The sequence below is a fragment of the Merops nubicus genome, unplaced genomic scaffold (genome assembly GCF_000691845.1).
Source record: "Merops nubicus isolate BGI_N331 unplaced genomic scaffold, ASM69184v1 scaffold15299, whole genome shotgun sequence".
In the NCBI taxonomy this organism is placed as follows: domain Eukaryota; kingdom Metazoa; phylum Chordata; class Aves; order Coraciiformes; family Meropidae; genus Merops; species Merops nubicus.
In genome coordinates this window covers 1-26,660 of record NW_008633168.1, presented here as the reverse complement: position 1 = coordinate 26,660, position 26,660 = coordinate 1, and the positions used below count along the sequence as shown (strand labels likewise).

At 39.7% G+C, this 26,660-nt stretch overlaps 1 protein-coding gene across 1 annotated transcript in view; it reads left to right on the top strand.

Moving 5' to 3' along the window:
• The window catches only part of SLC12A4 (solute carrier family 12 (potassium/chloride transporter), member 4), a 32,307-nt gene extending 5,687 nt beyond the window's left edge, over positions 1–26,620 (top strand). Inside the window, exons 3-24 of the mRNA XM_008948172.1 lie at positions 141–272; positions 6,727–6,873; positions 7,465–7,519; positions 7,834–7,964; positions 8,254–8,495; positions 10,363–10,577; positions 11,573–11,737; positions 11,817–11,915; positions 13,965–14,022; positions 15,043–15,217; positions 15,657–15,775; positions 16,259–16,357; positions 16,711–16,830; positions 17,566–17,670; positions 17,992–18,160; positions 19,159–19,354; positions 20,017–20,186; positions 20,364–20,495; positions 20,588–20,695; positions 21,485–21,669; positions 24,381–24,514; positions 25,458–26,620. Coding sequence (XP_008946420.1) covers positions 141–272; positions 6,727–6,873; positions 7,465–7,519; positions 7,834–7,964; positions 8,254–8,495; positions 10,363–10,577; positions 11,573–11,737; positions 11,817–11,915; positions 13,965–14,022; positions 15,043–15,217; positions 15,657–15,775; positions 16,259–16,357; positions 16,711–16,830; positions 17,566–17,670; positions 17,992–18,160; positions 19,159–19,354; positions 20,017–20,186; positions 20,364–20,495; positions 20,588–20,695; positions 21,485–21,669; positions 24,381–24,514; positions 25,458–25,549 — 3,048 coding nt within the window. The 3' untranslated portion in view covers positions 25,550–26,620. The remainder of the gene's footprint in view (positions 1–140; positions 273–6,726; positions 6,874–7,464; positions 7,520–7,833; positions 7,965–8,253; positions 8,496–10,362; positions 10,578–11,572; positions 11,738–11,816; positions 11,916–13,964; positions 14,023–15,042; positions 15,218–15,656; positions 15,776–16,258; positions 16,358–16,710; positions 16,831–17,565; positions 17,671–17,991; positions 18,161–19,158; positions 19,355–20,016; positions 20,187–20,363; positions 20,496–20,587; positions 20,696–21,484; positions 21,670–24,380; positions 24,515–25,457) is intronic.
• The last annotated feature ends 40 nt before the right edge of the window (positions 26,621–26,660 follow it).

Sequence of the window (26,660 nt, the reverse complement as noted above, 5' to 3'; positions counted from 1 at the left end):
AATCCTGTCATCAGTGCTTCAGGCACAGTAAAATCCTGTCATTCCCTGGCAGGCTCTGGCATGCCAAGGAAGGTGTGACCCCGGCCACTCTTCATAGATTCTGTGAATTGCTGAAGTTGATTAATTGTCATCTTCCACAGGAAGAACTTGATATACGACCCAAAGTATCATCTCTGCTTGGCAAGTTGGTCAACTACACAAATCTTACCCAGGGTGTTAAGGAACATGAAGAAGCAGAAAGTACTGATGGCTCGAAGAAGAAAGTGTCAAAAGTAAGTAAAGATCTGCTCCATAGCTGGTTGATGAACTGAATGGTTCCCTCTCTGTTTTCTGGGGGGACGTGAACTCCTTTCTACTTTATCTTAACCTCTCTCAGGAGCTCTGACAGTGTTGCAGAGAAATCAAGTAGAACCTTGTAGGTAACCAGATGTTACCAAAGAGTTGGCACAGATGCAGTGGTTGAGCTCTGCGCACTACAGTGCAGTTACTTGGTAGGGATTTAGATACGGAGGATGGTTTTTTATTGGTGAAACAAACAACTAAACCAACCCCCCGGCTTTCTCCTACTGCTGTTTTAGTTGCCCAGCAGTATCTGACACATCTCTACACGCCTGGTAGGTATGACACAAGACTTGGAGGAGACAACGCCCTTCTAGAGCAGTGGGTGGAGGTCAGATTGGACACCCTGAGGCAGCCCAAGTGTCATTTTGGTTTGGGGCACTTAAGCAGCTGAATCCTGCCCCAAAGGTTCTTCATTTAGAGGGTTAGCCCATTTGGACTGGCCTGGTAATAACTAGGTAGGAGGTGGGGTTTGATTGTTGGTAGTTAGATTTCTATCAGCAGGGCTGTGTTCTAACTGCACTTCATAGTGCTCTGACAGTCAGGCAGGTGTTCCAGTTAGTGCTAAACCCTCATTTGATAATGATTGCATTTTATGGCACTTGCAGGCCTGTCAGTTTGCTTGCAAATATTATCAGAACACTTTCCAAACAATTAAGATAGCACTTGAATTCTACAGATCTTATAGTACTGCTCTGTCCTTTCAAAAAGAGATGGAAGTGATAATGTTGAAAACCAGCACATTGTTCTCAGAGAGAATGCACATTACCCCATGCTGAATGCCAGATTCCAGCTCTCTTAATCTCCAGGTCCTTACTCTGCACGGTTTTGTACTGGGATTAATCAAGTTGTTTAGCTAGTGTAAAGCCTAAAATTCAATTTTATCGGAGACCATGTGCACTAGAATGCTGTAATATTGTGGTTAATACATCATTACAAGACTGGGTGAAGGTCGCCTGGGTGTGGTAACTGTTCTTGTACTATAACCTTACATTAAAAAGCTAATTTAAATAATTTTAACTGTGAATTTTTGTGTGGTACTTGGTGTTGGTTGTGGTACTCTAATTGCTGGGCCTGTCCAAAGTCTTTAACTTCACATTGCTAATATGAAATGTCAGTTGCACCGCTCTGTTTTAGCATGCTGTTGGTGGGAACAGTGTCTGGTGTCAACTGTTAATATGGTGTTACTACATAATCTAAAATAATTTTCAGCCTCTTCCTGTCAAAAACAGATGGGTTGTTACCTTATGGTAGATTGGAGGGGGATACAATGGGTACAGTCCTTACTATTTTAAGAAAATTCTGATCACTTCTGCTCTTTATTTCCTTATTAATTGCTTGACCAGAATACTGGGGTAAGATGCATTCTAATCTGAAAGAAGTCACTTACTGCCCTCTTGGAAAAAGAACTGGCAGAATTTGGTGGTGGGCTGGAAGTGTAAAGTTGGTTAAAGCAAATCCAGTATAGCTTCTTAAGGTAAAACTGAGGAAACAGGAAGCTGAGAATTTGGTTTAAATCCCTGATAGAATAATATGCAAAGGCTTGATGTTAATATTTATTCATCTAGGTAAGATTTATGTAAAAACTTGCACATTTCTAAGCTGTTTACTGCCATAGAAAAAGACCATTTAAAAATGTGTTTCTGTGGTAGAATAGAGTTTGGTCTTAAGACCCAGGTTGTCCTGAATTATGCTTTCCCATGTCCCAGAAATGTGTGTTTGCAGACTTCTCAGTTGTTTTTTTGTGGCATGGATTGGGTAACCCTTCCAAAAGTGACAAGATCCTCCTGTGTTAATATCTCAGTATTTTCTGGGTAAACACTGCAGTTTCCTTAAGCGAGTCTTTGCCCAGCATGTCTGTCTCTGGGATAAATTACATCAGCTGAAATATCATAACTGTAGGTTGAATTTCTTCTCCCTTTCTTGCCATAAGAAATATGAAATTTTAAACATATTGTAGAATATATGAAGGTGGAATATTAACTGGGCTGATATTTATAACCATTAAAATCAGGAAATCCAAAAGCAGTAACTGTACAATTCAATGTATTGAAGGTATCCAGAAACTGTGCAAATGGGATTCTTCTACACATTCGTGTTTAGTAATTTCTGAAGTATAAGTCAATGTTCTGCTGTTACCTTATCCTTCCCATTGGAGCATTAGTACAGAAGCATGGAAGTCCACAATAGTGCTACAGCAGGTTCTGGTTCTGAGTGCAGCATAGTTAACTGGCTTGTTGCTGAATGCTCTGCGGGGTATGCTCCCGGAATGCATACACAGCCAGTGTGACAAAAGGTAAGATGCCTGTCCTGACATGTCACTTACTGGAACTGACAATGTACAGATAAGAATTTGAGTAGGGAGAGTGGCATACTCTAATTCAGAAATGTAATTGGAGCAAGGAGGGTGAGCAAAATTCAAAAATTCCAGTTCAAAAAGAATTTGAGCAAGGAGGTTGAACAGACTCCAGATCTGGTATTCAAAGCTTGAATGAGGAAAGCAATGCTTTCAGTAAGTGAATTTCTTTGAGTAGGTAAGACAAGTCTCTCCATGAATACCTGTTTGTGACCTAGCACTCCCCAGGCTGCCAAGTCATACCCATTCAAATAAAAAAATAAATCCCAACAGAAAAAGGAAACTAAAAAAAACCCAAACCAATAAAGAAACCCAACAGATATGAAAAAAAGAGACAAGGCAGTTGTGTGGACATGAAATGGTCAAATCTCCAAGAGGCAATACTGAAAAAATGATACCTCTCTTCCAAAGTTTAAGCTTAAAGGACTAGGGAGTGATGTGCTTTAGCTTGTGGAGATCGTTGCTGTCAGCACCTGCTTGCTACAGTGACAAGACCAAAAGAAACCTGAACTTTTCCTGCTCTGGAAAATACATAAAGTGACTGTCTCCGTTCTAATCTCTTAGAATAACTTCTGCAGATTTTGTGGAAGATGGAAGTGAAGATCAGCACAATTTCAGTGCAAAACAGCTTAATATAAACACATTACCCTGTTTCAGCATTCCTATTAAATGTTTTTAATAGTAGCATTCTCTGTTAGAGACACATAAGACAAAGTTGACACTACTACATATAATAGAGCAGAAATTGGGTTGCTTTATGTCTTTTCTAAGTACAGTCTTCTCTTAAAGCACTTTAGTAGATGCAGTGCTATAAAAATATCCCATTCTCATGATGGAAAAAAGAAAGAGATTACATATTTTAGTTCCTGTGTCTTTAATAAGGCAGTTTGTTTGTGTGCTGCTGTCTGTCCTCATGCTACCGAGTAACCACAAGAGCTGTCACTACCCATCAGTGTCCCTGAGCCCTGCAGCCAAGTGCTTTGATAACCTGTCATGCTGGCACTATGGAAATGGTGTCCTTCAGACTCAGATCAATATTTGTATCAATTGTCTGCAGCTGATGAGAGTGAACAGAAACATCATCTGCACTGCTGAAGTTGAGACTGTTGTACAGATTTTTCTGTGCCGCCTTGGCTGGCCTGTAACAGCGTTCTTCCAAACGGCTTTCTGGTTGTTTTTCCTTTATGCAGCATGAGGTGTTTTAAGTTTCTTCACTTGGTAGCTGTTGAGACTGAACATAATCCCTGCTTATTGCAGATTGCATTCTGTTGAGACTTCAGCTCTGGTTTAGTAACACTTACTGGTTATAAGATGCTATAAAAAACAGTCGAGTCACTGCAGATTAGTGGTGTTAAATATTGCCGTGAACAAGCTGGTTCAAGTAGCATTTGTGGATCATTCTTTCATACCAGTATTTTTAATTGCACAGGGTAAGAAAATCCAGAATAACTTCTTATGCCCGAGGTAACCTTAGTAATACTGTGGCTTGGGTTTTGTCTGCAGACAGACCTTAGGCATTTCCTAGGCTGATGTGCTCTGCAGCAGTCTGGTAACTAATGCACCATTTCCCTTCCTCTGTGGCTGAAGTTAACTGGTAACTTGATCTTCAGAAGAGGCCATTTAGGAGGGAGGAGGAGGAGATGATGAACAGTAGAGCAAAGCTGCAAGGGATCACTGAGGGTGGAAGAGATGAGCTAAGGTTAATTCTTATGCAAAGGAAGGAGATGTTTGGAAATGTATAAAGAGGAGGCTGAAAATTCACCTGCTTCAGTAATGCTTGGAAATCTTGTCATACAGAATATACAATAACTGTGTTCCACTTGCTTCTCCAGCACAGAAGCACAAGGTTGAGCCTCTGTCCTTTTCCCACATGCCAGTTTTGAACAAACTCCGAGAAACTGCTTTACCTCTGAGATAACCACATGTCTGATAAATTCACTTGATGCTGGCTGCTGGGTTTGAAGATGTTGTGTGGGGTATGAGTGACTGAACAGTCAGATTATAAAATTATGCAGAATGTTCTTTAAGAGAGGCAAAGAGTACATTAATATGACAATAGGAAGCACTTCTGTAGGACAGAATCTGCCCAGAGCCTGGCAACATAATTCCATCCGTTCTCAGTGAATGCTGATGCAGATGAAGACACAGTGTAATCAGTTTCCTAATTTTTCCCAGCTTTTCTTGAGGAAACAGGTACACTATAAAAAGTACTCTGAGAAGATTCTCCTTCACTGTACCAGTGGAACAACTAATTTAAAAATCCTTACCTTACCCCAATCAGACTTATGTACAAGTGTCATTTCTGCTACTATCAGAAGACAATTCCTTTTGTCCTTATGTGTAATCTTGGCAAGGCTGATCAGGTTGGTTCTATATGATGGTAATTTTTGTGCAAATGGCAGTTGTTGCAGGGATTTTATTTTTTCACTGTGGCATTGGAATAGCTGAGGAGCAGCTCTCTGGTCCCACACTGGTAGATCCCATAGGGTAAGTCCATGGCAAAACATCAGCACCTGGTTCTGTTGCCCACTGTACTTCAGGAAGCTCACCCAGGAAGCTGAGGTGTGTATGGGGAAAGTCTGGTTGATCTTATTTAGCCTTAGTCACACAAGGAATTCAAAGCTGACTTCAAAAAATTCAGTCAGCAATTCCTGGCATTTCCAACAACTGTTCAGGTCATGTTCTTAGGCACAGTTGTCTTTCATCTCTGGCAGGGCAGATTCCCGATGCAGAGGAGGAAATTTTGATTTGTAACATGTAATGGAAAGTTGAAGCTCTAAATTCCTAGGTTGCTTTTTTTAACCATTTGATTTTTCTAGGATTTTTCTTTTTGTTATGAAATATACTCTTTGACTTACTATAGGTAACTAAATTTTTCCAGTGAAGACAAGGCAAGACTGAAGCTTTTGACAGCCATTTTATCTCTTTAAGAGTAATATGCTTGTCTGAAGTACTGTTGCCTTTGATTGATGATTAATTTGTCCATAAGGGTGTGTGTGACCTATTTATTTTTGCATTTAGTTAATGCTGTGTGGAGTCAAATTTGAACAAGTGCTGTCACCTCCCTTTAATATCCTCATTTAGATGATTGCTCATGGCTTTTTAAATGATCTCTATCTGTAATAAGTTTTGGAATTCAGGTTTATTTATAGAAATATGAAAAGAGATCAGCCTTTGAGAAGTTACACTTGCTATTCCCCCTATGTTCTAGGATTCTGTGCAATTTTAAATGCAAAATAAACCCTCAGAAAGCAGAAGCAATGAAAAGCCTTGGCAGGAAACCACAGATCTGGGACTCTGAAATTCTGTTAGTGCCAGGTGTGACAATGCAGGGGACACATTTGTATTCCTCGAAATAAAACCCTTGTCAGTGGCACTTGGATGCCATTGTTTTGGATCTGACTATCCTCTGACAGTAACTCTTCAGGCAAAGGAGAATTCCACAGGATACTATGTTGAATGCCAGTCATGTGCAGTTCCTGGAAAGTGATGTAACTAACTTTGTATTTTCCTCACAGTCAAAAGTAATTCAGAGTCTGATGCTAAAGCTAAACATAAGAAAGGTTGGAATCATTAGTTTTACATGGAATGTATAAAATGGGAGAAATACATTATGTATGGCTCTAGATTGTTTCCAAAACTTTTCTAGTAGTAACACAACAAAAGTTTGTTTTTCATGAAACTTAAGACTGGGGGTTTGCAGCACTCAGGAGGTTTTATACTAGAATCTCTGTGGTTCTACAATAAACCAAAGACATGCATGGTCTGTTGTCTGTAATCGGTTTGAAATGCTGAGTATAGTTAGTTCAAATGTGAAGGTGTGGTAGGGCTGATGGTTTGTTTAGAAGTTGTTGGCTTTGAAGTTTGCTTCATGTTTTGTGGAAGTCCAGCACAATAGTATTTGTGTGTGTCTACCTTACGTTTCCCAGATTTCTGTCATTTGAAAAATTGAAGCTGTAGGGTTTTTTATCTGTGCTTTGATGAATTCCAGTTAATTAATATAACTGAACTTTTTTTTTTTTTTTTTCCAGTCACCCAGCATGGGCACCCTGATGGGGGTATATTTACCATGCATGCAGAATATCTTTGGGGTTATTCTCTTCCTCCGGCTGACATGGATGGTGGGAATGGCTGGAGTTCTTCAGTCCTTCCTGATTGTATTACTTTGCTGCTGTTGTGTAAGTGTATGGGTAAAATAATGTGTGTGACATAACCTCTACGAAACTATTGAGAAACTTGGAGAGGCTGCATTGGAGATGCATGTGCAAAGAAAAGCCAGATTTATGGTAGACACTTCTGCTATGTTTGTAGCCATATGATTGATGGACTTTTTTTTTTTCCTTTTTGTTTGCTAGTGTTTATAAACTGGCAAACTTTTATCCAGTGTAGACACAGTCTTAAAAATGGCATTTGTTCAGCAAACAGCTGTTTTCTGTGCCTGCCCCAGGTCATGGCTGCCTGCTTTGCTGGACTAGCCTTTGCTGGACTTTCAGCTCTGCAGATGGAAGGACACCTGCATTCTTTTATCTTGTTTTGTCTGCAGACAGCCATTATTTGACCTGATAAGGCACTGCTCATCTCTGGAACACAAGTCTCAGCAGCTTGATGATTAAATTCCTGCTACCCTAGTTTTCTTTCAGATAATGACCTGTCAAGGCAGAGTAAATAGTATTGTATCCTATATGCAGTGGCAGCTTTACCCTATCAAGAAATAGGTTATGTTTTAAGAGATGTTGATACAATTACTTCCTGTTCTTTGTTTTCCTCAGACGATGCTGACAACCATATCAATGAGTGCTATTGCCACAAATGGTGTTGTTCCAGGTAAGTGCAGTTAGCAAGCTTCTCTTTTTTCTTTTTTAAGTTACTGTAAGCTGTTAACATGGTTTTATTCCAGAGAAATTTGCTTAATACAGGGTACAAAGCCTGAATTCATGTCTAGTATGTCATCCTAGCGTCAATTAGTCTAAAGATGAATTTATTTGGTCTTTACTTAGCCCTATGCTAAAAAAAAAGGTGCTTCAGTTGTACCACCCAAAAAGCAGATACAGTCTATGATTTTGTTGTATTCTTGTTGTGACTACTTTACAATTTATAACAACAAATTATAATTTCACTCTCATTTTCTTATTTCATAGCCGGTGGCTCCTATTTCATGATATCCAGGTCATTAGGCCCTGAGTTTGGTGGAGCTGTAGGGCTGTGTTTTTACTTGGGAACAACATTTGCAGGAGCAATGTATATCCTTGGTGCCATTGAGATTTTGTTGGTGAGTAGTACCAGAGTAGTCCTGCTCTTAAGACAACTAGCATATAGAAAATCCCCCAGTATTCTCATCCAGTATTTGTATATAACTTTACAGGTAGGGACCAGAAGGTCTCTGGTCCCTCTGTGTCCAATTCTATACTTGTAGTATTTCCTTGTGGAAACCACACACTCTGGGTGTCCGTAATGGAAACTCCTCTGAAAACATAGATGGAAATGTGACTCGATTGAAGATATAACATAGACAGAGTTCTGTTCCTGTGTTCCTTCAGCTTGCTTTCTTCTTGTTGCAGACATACATTGTGCCACAAGCAGCAATTTTTCACCCATCTGGTGCCCACGATGCATCCAGTGCTATGCTGAACAACATGAGGGTGTATGGAACAGTATTCCTTATCTTGATGGCAGTGGTGGTCTTTGTAGGTGTGAAATACGTTAACAAATTTGCTTCCCTCTTCTTGGCCTGCGTAGTAATATCCATATTGTCCATTTATGCTGGAGCTATCAAGTCCATCTTTGATCCACCTCATTTTCCGTAAGTACTCTTTCTGGACAGGGGGTAGAGCTTTGCCTGCAGGTCTGGAGGGCGGAATTCAGTGCAAATTATTTAAAAATTGTGCCTAATATATTGTCACAGATACCTTTTTTGTGAGTTACTTCAGATTTTTTTTAACTATGTATAGCGACAGTGATCCTGCATGTGGAGCTTATGGAATAGAAGTTTCTTAGGCTAGAACTGATGCATTATTACATTCTTTAACCATTTGGTGGAATAAAGTCTCATGGTGAGTATACAGGTGGATGGAGTGTGACACTTCTCTGCTTCCTGCAAAGACAATCCAGTATCGTAGCCTACGGCTGTTGAGTGAAATTTTGGCAAGAATTTTGCTAGGCTGTTTCTGGCAGTTAGCAGGAAGCAGTTTGGCAGGTGCATTTTCCCCAGGCCAGTGAGACATGATGTGCTGCCTTTGTGTCTGGAAACTGTGGAGTGATGCAGCTGCTCATGCAGGAACAGGGAATCTCTTTGGAATGTGGGAGCTGTAATGGTGGGGCCATGCTGAGGTTCCAGCAAAACTTCATGTTTTGAAAGCAGCTCAGTCTGCCGTGGGAGTAGCTCTGCTCTGAACACAACACGTGTTCCTTGGCCTGTTGGCAGTCAAACGTGTAATACAGTTTCTAAAACTCAGAGCTGGAGCAGCAATAATGTGGATAAATGTGTTTCACCAGAAATGCAAAAAGTGTTTCCTGACACTGCTGAAAGGAGGTGAATGAAATGGAAATAGTGGAGCTGAGTCTGCATAATTATTCACATCTTAAAATGTTGTAACTTTAACTAAGCACTTGCGACCCACAAGTGCTCCCTTTAGATGTTTAGGGCCCAATGATTATAATGTTTTACAACAGTGGTATATTTGCAGCAGTAAAAATGAAACAATGTCTCTACCTCCCCTTCATTATCTCTTGGTCTGTCCTTGAATGTTCTCCCTGTCTGTCTTCCTTGGGCAGTATTCCTTTTTCTTTTGCTGCAGTAACTAGATACTGTATTTATTTTTAATTCTGGAGGAGAGGATTTCTCTAAAATTGCAGTTCAACAGCCTGCAAAGCCAACAAAAATGGCCCCATCTCTTCCATTTTCCTGTCTTTGTTGACTGATAAGACCTGTGAAACAATTAAACTTAATAAAATGGAAGAAACAGGTTTGTCAGTTTGTTCTTTTTTTTTTTTTTTGAGTGCTTTCTGGCACTGGGAAGAGAAGCTGAATGAACTTTTGGTGGCAGCAAACTTTTATCACCATCTCTTGAGGAAGCAGCTGAAAAGTCTTTAGTGCTAAAATAAACTATATTTGTGGTTAGGTGAAACACAGCAGGCACTGGAAGGTTTTAGCAATTATGCATAGTACCCTCTGACAAGAAGAACCTTTGATTATTGTGTTTGAAATCTATGTTCCTAATTCTGAGGCTAAAATGTCAGTGGTCATTTGAGTGCTACTATAGAGAAGCTGGGATAATGGGATTCCAAACTTCTGTTAATATTATAAATAGCTAGTAATTGGAATATTAGTACTATTCAGATCTCTTTCACTCCAGTATTTCTGTTTAACTGGAAAAATAAAAGTGGCCTAGTCTTTCTCTTTGTTTAAGGTAAATGTGCTAAATTCAATAAATTACACTGACTTTTTATACCTTTCCCAAAACTGTTGGAGAAGTAGCTCTACACTTCTGACCCTTAAAGGAAACGGATACAAAGTTTTTGTCCTGCAGCCACCATCTTTTTGAGGCTAAGAAATGATGCAGCAGACTCGAGTGACTTGGTGTTTCCGTGATATGAAAGAAGAATTATGGGAAAGGCAGATTTCACTTTACCAGTACCATGTAATAACACGTTTCATGTTTCCCTTCTAGGATTTGCATGTTGGGCAACAGGACTTTGTCAAGAGATCAGTTTGATGTTTGTGCCAAAACAATAGTTAAAGATAACATTACTGTGGCCTCTAAGCTTTGGGAGCTTTTCTGCCACAGTACAAACTTAACCACCGAGCACTGTGATGAATATTTCCTACTGAACAATGTCTCTGAGATAGCAGGAATTCCAGGAGCTGCTAGTGGTATTTTAAAAGGTATGGTAGAGGGTTTTTTTCCCCGTTCTTTAAGAGGAGGCATGCTGAGCCCTTGAAATGGGTTGAACTGTTCCCTGCTGGTTAAGAAAGAGGGACTGAATAAATGTAATTACAGTGAAGAAAATTATCATTGATAAAGAAAGCCAAGTCTAACAATCTTTAAAAATTGGCACTTTTGTCCTGACACGGTACTTGTCTCCTGTAAAATTGATTAAATTTGCCTAGTACGTCTCATAATTTCAGCAGAAGGTCAGCAGTAATTATGAGCTGTACTAGCAGGAGGAAGTTGCTGAAGTTTTTCAGAACTCCTTGTAGCTCTTGCTCTCCGTTTTAGACTGGTTAAGATCGCATCTTAAAAGATAAGAGTACTTGTATAAAAGTGGTGTACCTCCTGTGCCCACTCCTGAATATAATACCATTGAAAAGTGTTCCTTATTGAAGGGAACTCCAGACAGAGAATGGTAGCTTTGTGCAGGTGCTGAGTGCCTGAGGTTCTCATTTTCATAGAAACTAGTCATCTAGTTTCTAAAATGGACTTAGCATTTGTTAGTGACATTTCAAATGCCAGCCATATAATTCTGTCATTCTTCCACTGTTTAAAGAACACATCCATTTGTATCTAGAAAGCTGGTCAACATTGCTGCATTGGATTCTCTGAGCCACTGTGTTAGGGCATCGTGGTTCATTGAAACTACTTGGGGGGGTGTTAAAATAGGAATGAAGTGAAAAGACTGTTGCATTTAGGAATATTAAAGGATAAAAAGTGCTTAGACTTCCGTAGACTATTCATACATATTTATTGCTTTTGTTACAGATTCTCTTGAAAGCGTGTAATCTAAATTTTCTTTCATGTAACTTGTATGTATCTTAATCTGTGTTGATCACTGAATTGCATGAACTGCATTTGTAATCTTCATGTGTAGATCCGTTATAATGAAAACAGGTTTGAACTAAAAGATGCTTTTCTTTTCTCTGGTGTGGTAATAACATTGAAGACAACTTATGGAGCAATTATTTGGAGAAAGGAGAGATACTGGAGAAAGCACATCACCCATCTGTTGATGTAACAGGCCAGAAGAACAACCTTCACCTGTACGTGCTTTCAGATATAGCTACTTCATTCATGGTGCTGGTTGGCATTTTCTTCCCCTCAGTGACTGGTGAGAGTACTGGGACAAGGGGGTATCTTGGGTCTCTGATCTTTTCTCCCATAATATTACATCCAAAATGTATTTCCAGGTATCATGGCTGGTTCAAACAGGTCAGGGGACCTCAAAGATGCACAGAAATCTATTCCTGTTGGCACAATTCTTGCTATTGTCACTACTTCACTAGTCTGTATCCTTTAAAAGCAGTAGAGTCTTGACGTGTTTTAAGCAACTCGGATGACTGACTATGTGTCTGATCTGTGGAACTCCTTTCAGGTAGCAGAATGATCAGTGTGGGTGTGATAGGTCAGTGGAAAACCTAAACCAGTCCAACCAGTCCGTGAGCTGAAAGCATCAGATTTATTGTCCTGTTGTTTTCCATCCCCCTTTTTGTGTCGTTTTGTTTTGTTCTTTTACGTTTCCATTGCCTGCTGTTGCTACACAGTGGTCTGTAGCTTTTCAGGCTGGTGGAATAGAGGTATATATTGGTTTAGGATGCAGTGGACCACTAAGATGAGGGAAGGCTTTAAATGGGAGAGATCATAAATTTCAGTTCCTTATTTTAAAAAAAAAAAAACAAAAAAAAAACAAACAAACAAACAAAAAAAAACACCTTTTAATTTGAGTGGCATTGAGGAGTACAGGCTTTCTTGAGCATTCTAGGGCAAGATAAACTGGAGGTAAGAGATAGATTGGGTGCTCCCCAAGTGTGTTTTTTGGTAGAGGGGTTGGTGGAAAGATTTATGTGTAGAGTTGGCTGCTCACTGCTACCAATGAATTTATATATTTATTTCGAAGTCAAAACTGAGATCATCTTAAATCAGCTTACGGGACTGTATTTTTTTTTTCTCCCCCTTGATTTTCAACACATTCTCTGATTTAATGCTATTTCATGATTCTTAGACACATCCCCAGCTGGCATGTGTAGAAGGGTTACACACACTGTCCTCAGCAGTGAGCTCCACATAGCTGTGAATGACTCCTCATTTCCTCTGTTCCCACTGAGCCTGGAGCACTTGACTTGCAGCTTATGAGGATGTGCCACATACCAGATTTCTAGGTGCTGAATGTGTGTGTGGAGGAACAGCTTCTGTCCTGGTTGAAGTTGCCAGGTTTTGTACATGGTTAAACTCTTTGGAGCTTAGGACCACAGGAGTTTTGCTTAGGAAGGGCTGTCTTAATCTCTGCTTTCCTGCTATAGAAGAGATGAAGCCAAGGTCTTTCACCTTTATCTAACCATTGGTGTCCTAAATTCCACTCAAAGGGCAGCTGGCCAAGATGGTGACTTCTGGAAAGTCTGGGGTTTTGAACTTTTTTTTTTTTTGCCAAAACTTTCCAAGCTGTAAATCAGGATCCCAGCTCACTTGTCCCAGCTACACAGAAGTGCAGTCTTTTCCAGGTGTTGCTTGGGGAACTGACCCTGTATCAAGAAGCCTGCATAACCTGTGAATGTAATATTAAAACAGCACACAGATATAACCCCCCAACTCTAGCATTTAAGTATTTGCAACTCAGAACTTATTTCGTGGTGAGTAATTTTATATGTAGATATTCACACGCCACCCAGTGGAAGCTTACAACATAATTTTGAGAGTGATCAATCTTTCCCATTTTATTACTCTTTATATTTTACAATTGCATTTCAGGGGTGGAGTTTAGGATTTAACCATTTACATGGACTTAAATCACAAGATCAAAAATTAGTGGAATGCCAGATATAAAAGTCCTGAAGTATTTTGTACTCCCCAATGCACAAATAGTACAGTTTAGTAAGAAATCTCATATTCAAAGACTTAACTGGTGATGTGAATGCCATCAAAGACCACAGAATGAGAAAGTGTAAGGTGATGTTTTACTCTGTGTTCAAAATGTCTACTGACACGAGGAGAGAGAAAAGATATTTTAATACTAATTTCTGCTCTATGCCAGTGGATTAAATTGACTTATACATACACAATTGTTTCCTTTGAAGTTACCTCCTTTGTCATAATATTTAAAACTACCTTTATTTAACCATTGAAACTTGGAAGAAAAACTTTGTCACTTTACCGTTAGAAGATATATATGAGTAGTGAGGCATTAATTTACTCACCAGCTTCACCCTGTGCTTACAGAGATGCAGCAGCATGAATGCCATAGGACAGAAGCACATATTGAACTTCCCAAAATGCTTTCTATGGTTGTCTTCATCTGCCATGTCTAAATAAATCCTTTTTCCTTAGCACACTCTCTACTCAAGACTTCAGTTGTGTATTATTATTTGGAGCCTGCATAGAAGGTGTAGTCCTGAGAGATAAGTAAGTTTTACAGCTTTAATGCTCTTTCTTTTTTTTTGTGGGGAAGTTGTGTTCTTGCTTATCTCCACTGCTCTCATTCATTGTTCTTTTTTTGTTAATGGTTGAGTTTGGCAAAATTACTCTTTGCAAACTGTTTTCTGGCTTCATTGCTATCTGAAGTACTACTACTGATTTTTGTGGAAGTACTGGTGACATCAGTAGTGCCTGCCAAATAGCTGAAATTATTTCAGCCTACAGTACCTTAGCAAATAGCTTGCAAAGTTGCTCTAATCTTTGTTGTGCTTGCTGACCACAGTCCCTTAAGCCAATGACCAGTATAACATACCTTCCCTGAGCTATGCCAAAGAGAAGTTGTTACAAGGCAGGCAGAGAGCAGACATCTGTGTACGTCGTCTTGCTTGTGTGGTGTTCACAGGAAGAAGTATTTTCTCAGTATTTTCTTGCATAGAATCCCAGTCAGACACCTTTAGCTGGACAAAGTGGTATTTGGTTATCTCTGCCCTCAGGTTATTAGTTATCAAATGTTTCTGTCTGTAAACCCAATACCAGTGTTCCCAGTGCTAGAGCCCACAAATACTTTTTCTGAAAACTACCCTCACATTGAGAGACACTGTCCAGCGGACAAGCAACAAAGTGCTTGTGAATATAATTGTCTGAGGTGGGGGAAGAAAAAACAAAACATAACACCAACCCAGCCAGCCAAACAAAAAACCCCAGTGTCTTCTGTAGGAAGGTCTGATACTGGATTGTGTTGGGTGTTTTAAACATAATTTGAAGAACTGCATCTTTTTAGGTGAAAGTGGAAAATTATAATCATTATGATATATAATCAAACTGTTGAAATGAGGCTGCAGGCACTTCCAATGTATGTATTAAAAGTAACTCAGATTGTTTGTTACATCCTGTATTTCCTAATCAAGAAAACATATAATACCTAAATGACATTTTAGATGGAAGAAACCAAGCATGAGTGTCAAAATGCTCCTCTGCATGTGCACGTCTCGCTGGTCCTCTCTGCAGGTATGGAGATGCAGTGAAGAAGAACTTGGTGGTGGGCACCCTTTCATGGCCCTCGCCATGGGTCATTGTGATAGGATCCTTCTTCTCTACCTGCGGAGCAGGTTTACAGAGCCTCACTGGAGCCCCCCGGCTGCTGCAGGCCATAGCCAAGGACAACATCATTCCCTTCCTCTGGGTTTGTACATGTTAAAAATAAACTAACAACCAAAAAACCAACAGCCTTGAATGCCTTGAAGGCATTCTGCACCTACTAACTAACCAACTCTTTGACTTTATGCTCTTGTATATCCCTTTTATTTTCCTTAGTTTGCCCAGTATCTATGTGAAAGCCAGTATTTGTTGTTGTAATGTGTTGTTTGCTTTGCTTTCTTTTGTTAAAAACTAGGAATATTGTTACAGGATTTTGAATAAACATATGGTAATTTTATAAAGAAATGTAACATCTAATTCAGTGAAACGCAGGAAGCCTTTAGAATAATTTGACTCCATTCTCTAATGAAAAACACATTTAGGAAAATTACTATTGTGTTTTAAAATGTATCTTGGGGTTTTTCTCCTCCATTATAAACTTAAGCAAATCTTCCAAGGATTTATTAATGTTTCTGTTTCTTCAGATTTTTGGTCATGGAAAAGCCAATGGTGAACCAACATGGGCTCTTCTGTTAACAGCATTAATTGCTGAGCTGGGGATCCTTATTGCTTCGCTTGACATGGTGGCTCCAATTCTGTCCATGTAAGAAACAGGGCTCCTGGGGTGGAAGCACAACACGCTTTTGAGTTCTGCTAATTTGATTGTCTTTCAGAACTGTATTTTAAACCAGTAAAGCAAATTACTGGAGCCTGAGTTCCACTTTTATTATTATACTTACAAATTCTCTAACCTCGGGCTCTGCATATAAATCTATTTGTTTCTGCTCTGGAGTATTCTATGAAAAAATAAGTTTTTAATATGGATGGATTTTATTTTCTTTGGGAAGATGTTAGTTCTATCACAGAGCAAAGATAGTGTGGATGATGTGGATAGATCTGACGATCCAATTACAAAACCATTCCAACTATTTTATACTGATAGTTCAGGCTAATAAAAATCAGAGGTATAGTCACATGTGACAGGGCAGTCATACTTTGTAAATCACTCATGTGACCGTAGTATGTGCCAGAATCTATTAATGTGTGTGCTAAAAAGTTTTGCTGTTTTTTTTCCTCTCTTCTGCAGGTTTTTCTTGATGTGTTACCTCTTTGTTAATCTAGCATGTGCAGTACAAACACTTCTCAGAACTCCAAACTGGCGGCCCCGATTTAAATACTATCACTGGTAAGCAGATGGCAAACATGTTCAATGCTTGGGTGGTCATCTACAGCATGGGCTTTGGAAGGAGCCTCACCAGTGGGGGTGTGGGCATGTTTTATTTCTCTGGGTACCAGGCTTGGCCGAGAGTAGCTCAGTGTAATATGTATAGGGGACCAGACCCAGATATTTTATGTCATGAAAATTTTATTCCAGCCACAGGATACTAAAACTGTTTGGCAATGGGGAGCCCACTGAAGCTTTACTTTCACTGCCGGTTCAGAATAGCAATTTAAAGAAAAAAGAGCAAATGAATTATTGATTTGTTTTTCAAGCTTTTATAGCCTACTACTCACTAATACCTTCACTTTTTATTTTAGGGCCCTCTCATTTCTAGGCATGAGTATTTGCCTGGCACTGATGTTCATTTCATCTTGGTATTATGCATTGGTAGCCATGCTTATTGCAGGCATGATTTACAAGTACATTGAATATCAAGGGTAAGTATTAACTGGATGGAAAGTGTAGGAAGGAGATTTGGTCTGTTTTTTTTTTTTTTAATAATCTTTAGTCTTCACATCTAGAGAAGGAACTGTCCAGAGATACGTCTTTGAGGGTTTCCTGTATTTTAAAGGGTTTTTTTCATTGTTTTTACTGTTTCCGTGCTAAACAAAAGCCCCTGAAGTGCTTTGTTGTTAAGTCTCTAAAAGTGTTTGAAACTTGAGAGTCCCAGGAAGCAGAAACCCTGGTTGGGATCTCTCCGTCTGCAATCTGTCACACAGAATTACTGCAGGCCCAGAACAGCTCAAGGCAGCTAACTTATTCCAGTTCATCTGGTGCAAAGGTTTGCTCAGAACAGCTGAAAAGCTGAATCTGCAGGTTGGGTTACCTGAGATTGTTAATTATCTGATGGAGTCAGGCTGTAGTAGAGCTGTTTAACTTAATGAATCAGGTATTGAAATGCCTGATGTTTGATGATACTTGGGAAGCATTTTCTGTTGTGAAGTGTGGACTACAAATTAAACACAGAATGGTGGTGCTTGTGGTATGCATTTGATTGAAACACTTGCATTTCTCTCCTGATACCACATAGATCCGTGTACAAATGATAAATATATGGTGCATGCTCTGTGTCACATTAAACTCATGATAAGGTTGTGATTTCTCTGTAGCATGTAAGTGTGAGGTTAAAAGCTCATGAACCCATACTTGGCTTGACTGTGTGTTCTTCCCAGAGCGGAGAAGGAGTGGGGCGATGGGATCCGAGGTCTCTCTCTCAGCGCGGCGCGATACGCCCTGCTCAGGCTGGAGGAGGGCCCGCCGCACACCAAGAACTGGAGGTACTCCTTTTAGACTCAGCACATCCACTGTCACGATTATCTGCTTACACTTAAGGAATTAAATTGGACTTCAAACAAGATGCTGTACTTAAAAAAGCTGCCAGAACAATTCAGTGGCAGAATTCCCTCAATGCTTCAAATATACTTTGAATCAAGAGAAATAAAATATTAATTAAAACCCCTCTAATGAGATAAAGGAAGAATGTGCTGTTCAGAGTTAATATTCAAGCACAAATAGAATTATGAGAGAGGTGTTTTTTTTAGAAATGTTTTTGCTAAAGCCTTAGTAAAAAAATAAATTCCCTTCTTCATTTTCTCCAGGCCTCAGCTGCTGGTGCTCCTGAAACTTGATGAAGATTTGCATGTCAAATACCCCAGATTGTTAACATTTGCATCCCAGCTGAAAGCTGGCAAAGGTTTGACTATCATAGGATCAGTGATCCAAGGGAATTTCTTGGAAACTTACGGAGAAGCCCAGGCTGCTGAACAGGTCAGTGTCTTAAATTGCTAAGAGGGGTGAGTGGGCAAATAACTTAAGTTTCATAATTATACATGGAAAAAAATGCGTCGGCTTCCATGAAGTACAGGACTGGTACAGGACTGGCGGAGTAGTATGGCAGCTGTTCAGTACTGGGCCTGCAAACATGTTTCAGCTGCCAGTCATGGCTTTGGGAGTCTTAAGATCAATGTTTGCAACTTGCATAAACAGCCTTACTGCATAAAACTCTTAATTAAGAGAAATAATTTCTATGGAAGTTAGGTATGTTGGTTCACAGAGGGAAGAGGGCTGTTAAGTTTCCTGAACATACCAAGATATGTTTCAATAGCTGTTCATTCTTACAAACCTAGCAAATGTGCTGTGTCTCCTTCAGTGTGGTGATAAAATAATTAGAAAAAGCATCAAAGGATGGTCCTGAAAATTTGCTAATAAATCATTTAGTCTTCCTCACTGTGTATCAATGACACCATAGCCCTGTGTGCATCTGTATAGTGTCAGCACATCACTGTTTGCTTCCCCAGAGGCATTTTATACAGGAGAACTGTTAGAAAGGGGGAACTAGTTCATAGGCCTGTGTGGTAACCAAGTATAATAACACAGCATCTTCCATACAAATCTGAAACTGGAAATTCGAATGAAGTTAGTTAACCTTGGGTTTAAAAGGGTGAGTGTTTTAGGATGAGAAAATGGAAAGTGAGGTAGTAACATAGATACCACTAACTACTACTATGAATAAGAGATGAAAACACAAAAATCCCTTATCTTAATCTGTTAGAAAGAATTCTGTTTGGAAGGGAACTATGTGTGTTTCAAACAAGTATTATACACAATTAGAGGGTATTTTCTCTTCTGTGTGTTTAGGAAGGCAGATGAGCAGAATTTGGCTTTGAAATGTGGACATGAGAGCCAGGAATTTATGTTGTAATCACATTCTAGAGAAACGCTTGAGTTCCTTTTGGCTGTGAGGTTTCTCCTTGTCTGTCTTGCAGACTATTAAGAATATGATGGACATTGAGAAGGTGAAAGGATTTTGTCAAGTAGTTGTAGCCAACAAAGTTCGAGAAGGAATTGCCCATTTGATCCAGTCCTGTGGACTAGGTGGCATGAAACACAACACTGTGGTTTTGGGATGGCCATATGGTTGGAGACAAAGTGAAGATCCAAGGTCATGGAAGACCTTTATAGGTGAGCTTTAAAGGTTCTTTGTGATCACATACTGTGAACAGAGATGTTTATTGTATACATGGTACACACAGGAGATTTTAACAGAATCCTTGTGAAATTTGGTTTGGGTTTTAGTCTGTTTAGTCTAGTATTGACCGTGAATTAGATAGAACAGCTTTGCAGTAAATATGTATGAAGTATCTCTTCTTGTAGGTAAAAGACCTATGAAAGATCTTCAAAGATTAATGTAGCAGCAAAAATTAATCTGTCTAATGAGTGCTTAAAAAATTATGGACTTGAGGGATATTGTTTTTATGACAAACTCTTAATTTGTTTCCAAGATAACTTCATGTCTTTTCACAGGTCCTAACTTGCCCATCTCTTCACTACTGGAGCTAACACTCTCCTTGTCTATATCCCTGTCCTTCCCCTATGGTCAGTTACTTAACACAGTCCAGTTAGAACACAGCAGATGCTTCCTCCTCATACTTAGCATTGAAGATGGCTACTTTTATTTCAAACATGAAATCGGGCTTGTGTAGGTCTGCTTTACTCCAGCTTTGTCATTTGGTGGGACCTGTATCCGAGCCCCAAGCCTTGCTCTAAATACTTGCCTGTATGTAAGCAATGACTTTCACTGTTGCAGGGTTGGAAATAACTGTCTTTTTCTCCCTTTTTGGCAGGTACTGTGCGTTGCACAACTGCAGCCCATCTGGCTCTTCTGGTTCCCAAAAATGTGTCTTTCTACCCCAGCAACCACGAGCGTTACAATGAAGGCAACATTGATGTGTGGTGGATTGTGCACGATGGAGGCATGTTGATGTTGCTTCCTTTTCTTCTCAAACAGCACAAAGTAAGGAACTGGCCAAAGAACGTTTGTCACCCAACTGCTTCTCTGTTACTTTAACGGAAACAAGGTCCAGTAGCAGAGCCTGTACTGATAAATGAGAGCGGATGTATAGATAGGTTTCTCTTTTGCAGAGCAAAATGTTCTTGGTTCCAATACTGAGTGTTCATGTTCCCTCACCAGGTGTGGAGAAAATGCAAAATGAGAATTTTTACTGTAGCTCAGATGGATGATAACAGCATCCAGATGAAGAAGGACTTGGCTACTTTCCTCTATCAACTCCGAATAGAGGCAGAGGTAGAAGTGGTAGAAATGGTAAGGGATTTGAGCCTGGTTTTCACTTTGCAAATGGTGGTATTTGGTTATGACTTGATTACAAGGATGGTATTTTTTCCTTGTTTCTGCAGCACAATAGTGATATCTCAGCATATACTTACGAGAGAACTCTTATGATGGAACAGAGATCTCAGATGCTGAGGCAAATGAGACTGACAAAAACAGAGAGGGAAAGGGAGGTATGTAATTTGTGGTTGATTGCTGTGGGCTGCTTAGGTGGATGACACAAAGTGCCTTCCTAGTAGTGTTTTATATAGCTGCTGCTTAAATTTAACTCTTGTGTTCTAAATATGTAAGGAAATACTTTGTGTAGCTTTTTTTGTTTCCCCAGATTGCCTGTAGTCATTGAATAGCCTGACTGTATTTGCAAAGTCATGCTAGAAATTGTTTGTTTTGGGGGAAAACATGGCAGTATATATGCTGTAGAAATCATCTGTTTCCCCGTTTGTGATGTAACTGATTCTTGATGACTTGAGGATGTAATTCTCAACCCTTTCTTGATCTTTTCTTTGCTTTATATGGAATGTCCGGAGTTTGTCTCAATTTAGAGTATATCCTGTTTTCCTACTGAAGATTGAATTCAGTTTGGCCTGTTAGGACATGTAGCACATGAAAGGTGCAGGTGATCTAATTTTTCTGCATGTTTGTCCGACTTCTTGTTGTCAGTTTTGAGTCAAACTTGTCCATTGTTTCAGACCATGTCATGATGTGAGCTAGACTGTCTTTTTTTCTCGTATAGCTATAGGCCAAATTTTGTGTGGTTTACACCCATCAAAACCGTTTAGAGTATGTTTGAATGTAAGATTATTGGCTAGGGCAGATGCCTGGTATCAGAGCTGTCCTAAAGGCTGAACTGAGCGTACAAAATAAAGGATACAATGCAACAAGAAGTCTTTCATTGCTTAAACAGAACCAAAGAACGTAAAATGAAGTCTCTGAGTTCACCTTGGTATTCGTGTGCCCTCTAGGCTCAGTTGGTAAAGGATAGACATTCAATAGCACGTCTGGAAAGCCTCTACTCAGATGAAGAAGATGAGGGAGACCCAGTTCCTGAGAACATCCAGATGACCTGGACAAAAGAGAAATGTGATGCTGAGAAGCGAAACCGAGGCAGTGCTGTGGGAAGCTTTAGAGATCTCATCAGCATTAAGCCGTGAGTCTTGTCCAAGTCAACAGCTTGTACCTCCTGAAACTTCAGATGTGCTGTGCTTTTGTTATCTTCTCTCTCCTAATCCATGGTTTAGACTTGAATGGAAAACTTTGAGACCTGACTACTGAAAAGACGGCAGTTAGCTTGCTGAGAAACCTCTCACCAATTACATATGGCACACATCCTCAGTACTGGACTTGGTATAGTCAAATTCTAAATTGGAGCAGTTAAATCCTTTCATAAGTTTCTTCCTATCTCCCAAATGCCTCAACAAATTGAAGAATTAAAACCCAGACTGATCATTTCACTGATCCACTCTGAACTTAAAAAAGAAGGCTAATAATTTCACTAACATGTAGTGTGGATGTTTAATGCAGTAAGGAAGCAGCTGTGGAGATGGTGATGAGTGACCATGGATAGAATATATGTAGGATAAAACCCCCTAAGACAGGCTTGCTGCTGAAGGAGCACTGACATTAACAACAGCCTTAGAATTGCCACGTTGAAATTCCACGTTGCAATTCCATGTTGCCACTGCAATGTGCCCCTTGCAGACCTAAAAGTAAAGCTCTGTTTTGGCTTTGTCTAGAAAGGTGTGTCTCCTGAGATCTTTTTGGTGTACTACATCTCACACAAAGCATTCAGTCAGTGATGTTTTGCATACTTGGCGAAGTTCCAGATTTTCTTCCTAATAAATGAGTGAGAATTCAAATCTGATTTAGGCTGAATCATACTGTAAAAATTCTGCTGAATTTGGTGTTAACTACCTGTACTTTTTCCTCTTCCATGCTTTCAGAGAGTGGGAAAACTTGTAAGTTTGTTGTTTAACTTAGAAGTACATTAAGATGATTGAGAGGAAATGTCTTTCCTCAGCTACCAGCAGGAAGACTGTATCATATCATGGAAGAAGACAAGTTAGAGTTGAGCAGACTTAGCAATGTTTTTGAAAGGAGAGAGAGAAGCCACGTCAGCTAAATATAATTATAAATAGCACATAACAAACCACAGAAGTTATCCTGACAAGAACTAAGTCGGGACAGAAAACAATTACAGGCCTGAACCTATTTTCTTAAATGGAGTATGACATAAGAAGTGGGAAACATTACTCATTTAGAGGAACTCTCGCTCCACAACACTGCCATGATGTTATTTCTGGTGGTTTCTGGGCACTAAACAAACCATTTCTTAGAGCCTACACCTTCAGATCACTGGGAGATGCCAATTTTAAATGTCACTTTAGAGAACAGCAAACCTCTAGTTTTCAATTCCTTTTCCAAAACTGTATGTTGTCAATAACAGCATGTTGTGTCCGGTGCTGGTTTCTTCCTTGCTTCCTGTAAACATCATCTGGCCTCTGTGTTGTTCCTGGCTTTCTGAAGCTGTCATGGTCAAGACAGAGGATGTCCTTGCTCTAAACTAAATAAGAACATGAAATAACAGTGAAGTAAATTCACAGTGGGTAAACTGTACCGTTAGTGAAACATTATTCTTACTGTTGTAACTTCTATTTTCTCTATATATAAAATATTTCTTAGCAAACAGAGATATTTGGAAGAGCAGCAAGCTTACTAAAGGCTTTCACTCATAACATGTAAAACTGAATTAACAAAGATTCATATGTGAGTTGTTTCCACTAATACCTGTTTTTAATATATTAAAATGAAGGAAAAAAAAACAAAAACAAACACAACAACCAAGTGGAAAATCCTCAAAGCTGCAAATACATTCTCCCTTTGATAAGTCTATTTCTGTAATGTTTTTCCTTTTACGTTACCAAAATAGTGGTTGATTTCCTGTAGGAAGGAGATATTCCCTGGCTCAAAATCCCTGATGCTTACTTTCCAGTTCTGTTCTGTCATGAATGTGTGTTATTTTGTGTTAATACGTTCTGAATAATTAATCCTGTTACCTCTCTTAGCCTAGATTCTTAAGGAACAGAGGCTTACGAGATCACACTGCATGTATTCCCTTCCTTCCCATAATTTTTGAACCAAGTGGCTACTCAAAGTTAAAAGCATGATTGAGATTTAAAGATAGTTGGGTCATAAGTGTTTCTTGCAAACAGCCAGAGAGGTTGATTAGTGTCCAGCTGAAGGAAGGGTTAAAATCCTTGTTGTACACCAGCAAGGCCCCATAACCAGGTATGCATCCAGCCTGTGCTCCAGCCCACCAATCTGTAGGGGACCAGACTTCCTCTGGAGACGTCAATTGCTGTTGAGCACAGAAGATGAGCACGCTCATGCGAAGCATGGACTTGAGCGCAATGGTGCCCATCTCCTACTTGGCTCTGATGGGTCTCTGAGGAGTTTTCTGGTACTGAGTCCAGAGACGTGCATGGTCTGGGCTGCCCGAAGGGAAGGCTCTGCAGACACAAGTCTCCGTGGTCAGAGAACATGTCCCCTTCTGCAAATGCAATTAAACTTCTTATGCAAGACCAAGTCATCTTTATAAGATATGCTTCTTGAAGATCAATGTAACTTAATAAACTGGAGAATTGACTCCACAGATCTTAAAACCAATGGACTAGCAGTACCTGAAGAATTCTATGAATCTTTTTGGTACCTTCATCATTGACTTTGAAAAAATCTGCTGTGTGTTGATTTGACATTTAACAGGGTATTTAGGAGATAAGTTATGCTTTTAAGGGCCTTTTTAATAATGCAGCTTTCAGAGGCATGTTTCTAACAGTAAGCCTGAATGTGTTTCTTCTACAGGAACCAGTCTAATGTCAGAAGGATGCACACAGCAGTGAAGCTGAATGAAGTTATTGTAAATAGATCCCATGATGCCAGACTTGTTCTCCTCAACATGCCCGGTCCTCCAAAGAATACTGATGGTGATGAAAACTGTATCCTTTCAGGCTCAGCCTGGTCCACATATCTTTATTTATTTTTTATTCTGTGCTGCTGAACTCATTTTGCGAAAAACGCTGTCAAGCTGGACAAAGAGTCCAGTGAGTGGAGGGTGCTGGCTCGCGGCTGTTGTGCAGATACTGCTTCAAGTGAAAGTTGCTACTGGTTGTTCTGGAAGCCTTGTAGGTTTTAATTCGGTCTTGTGTAAGTTCTTACTAGACTTTACTTATTAGATTTAATTAAGTTTAGTGAATACTAACTAGTGGATATAGCAGATGTTTAGGAAGGCATTGACAGGAGCCAGCACTCTGTCTGAACTCGAATAAGCAGAAGTCCTGAAGGCGTAGATATAACTCAGGTGTAGCTCACGCATCAGAATTTGGGAGCTTAGCTCCAAGTGCAGTGCTCTGGTAAGAACATTCAAACCCACAGTGTTCAGGCATTCAGAGGGGTACTTGCAGTGTGCCCCTAAGCAAGGCCAGAGCTGAGGGTGGTGATTTGGGTAGTTCTCTGTCCACAGCTTCTCTTCAGCCTTGGTTTGTACTGTTCAATTAGCAAGCCTTTCACTGGCCTTTGCCAAAAAGTACATGTCACAAGTCCCAAATCACAGACCAAATGATTATTTTCTCCTAAATCCAGATAGCAGTAATAGTAATAACAGTTAGAGTGCTGGCTAAAGGAAGGATAAAAACTTTCCTCTTAGCATAAGGAGGTTTCAACTACAGCTACTACAGCTCAAGAGAGGTTTTAAACTTGAGGTTTTGGAGCTGCCTGAAACTGGTTCTGTCTGACATGGAGGAAGCCCCAGGTCTTGTCTCATAGAGGGTGCCCCAGCAGCCTCCCTGCTACCAAAATGTTGCCACAGAAACCTAATACAGAGGCGGATCACTGTGTGTTTTGGCTTGGGGGTTTCTCTTGTCCTTGACTTTACTGAAACAGACATGGAGTTTCTTGAAGTCTTGACTGAGGGTCTGGAGAGAGTATTACTTGTTAGAGGTGGCGGCCGAGAAGTCATCACAATTTACTCCTGATTTAGTACAAGCTTCTAACACTGGTCTACATTTACCTTCTTTGGCGATAAACATTCCAGATTTAAATGGAGAAGAAAAAAAGGTTTCTTGCCTAACTTTCTCCTCATCCAGTTCTATTAATTTCTTTCCATTTGCAGCATACATATCTTTTGGGATTGCAGTATTGTTACACATCCAATTAGCAACATAAATTAATTGTGAAGCTGCCACACTATTCAGTTTCTGCTTTGGTACTCCAGCATTTGTGCATGTAGTCTTAACACTAAACCTATTTTTAGTCAGCACTGCTATGTGCAGTATTTTTAGTAACTGTATGTGAAGTTAGGACATGAAAGCCAGTTACTGTAAAAAGATTTTAAAAGCTTTTTGTATTAGGTTGGGGGAATAGAATTATGTTAATATAGCAGCTAGTTTCTGCTGAAGTTCAGCTATAAAGCATTTTCTAAGAGCACACTAAATTGTAAGAGAGGACTGAAAAAGCTTTGTTTTTCTGGGTTTATTTCCAGAACTAAACTCTCAGTATTGGATAAGAATTTATACTTTTAATACATTTATTGATAGAGATTTAAATAAATTATGTTGATACAGTTGAAATTATGTATGTAGCTTGCCACAGAGTGTGTTGCTTCTGAGACTTGAGGTTCTGTGAGGCCAGATCCCTATTTATTTTTGTATTTATTTGTCAGAAGTATTGGATTCGCAGATGCAGACTGTTTAGGATAAGAGAGATCTCACAAGAAATTTTGAATTGTCAGCGGATTGAAGGACCGGTCCTGTGCAGTTCTTCCATGCTTTAAATTTCTTGCAGACCATCCATCAAAGTACCTTGAGCATGTTGGAGTCCCGTGTGTAGAGCCAGGCGCTATGCTGCACGCACGGCGATGGGATTGCACTTGCCCAGGTACAGGGGACCTGCTGCTTCATTGTATGCTTTGTGCCCTTAGCGGAAAAAGAAGACAAGAAGACCTATATTAACCAATAAGCCTCCGGAGACATTACCAAGCCCATTAAGTTGTACTTTATGTACAGAACATTCGTATTTTTTCAATAAAATGTTGCATACAGTTTGAACCCATGCTCTGTTCTGTGGGGTGGTGAGCTGCGCAGCAGC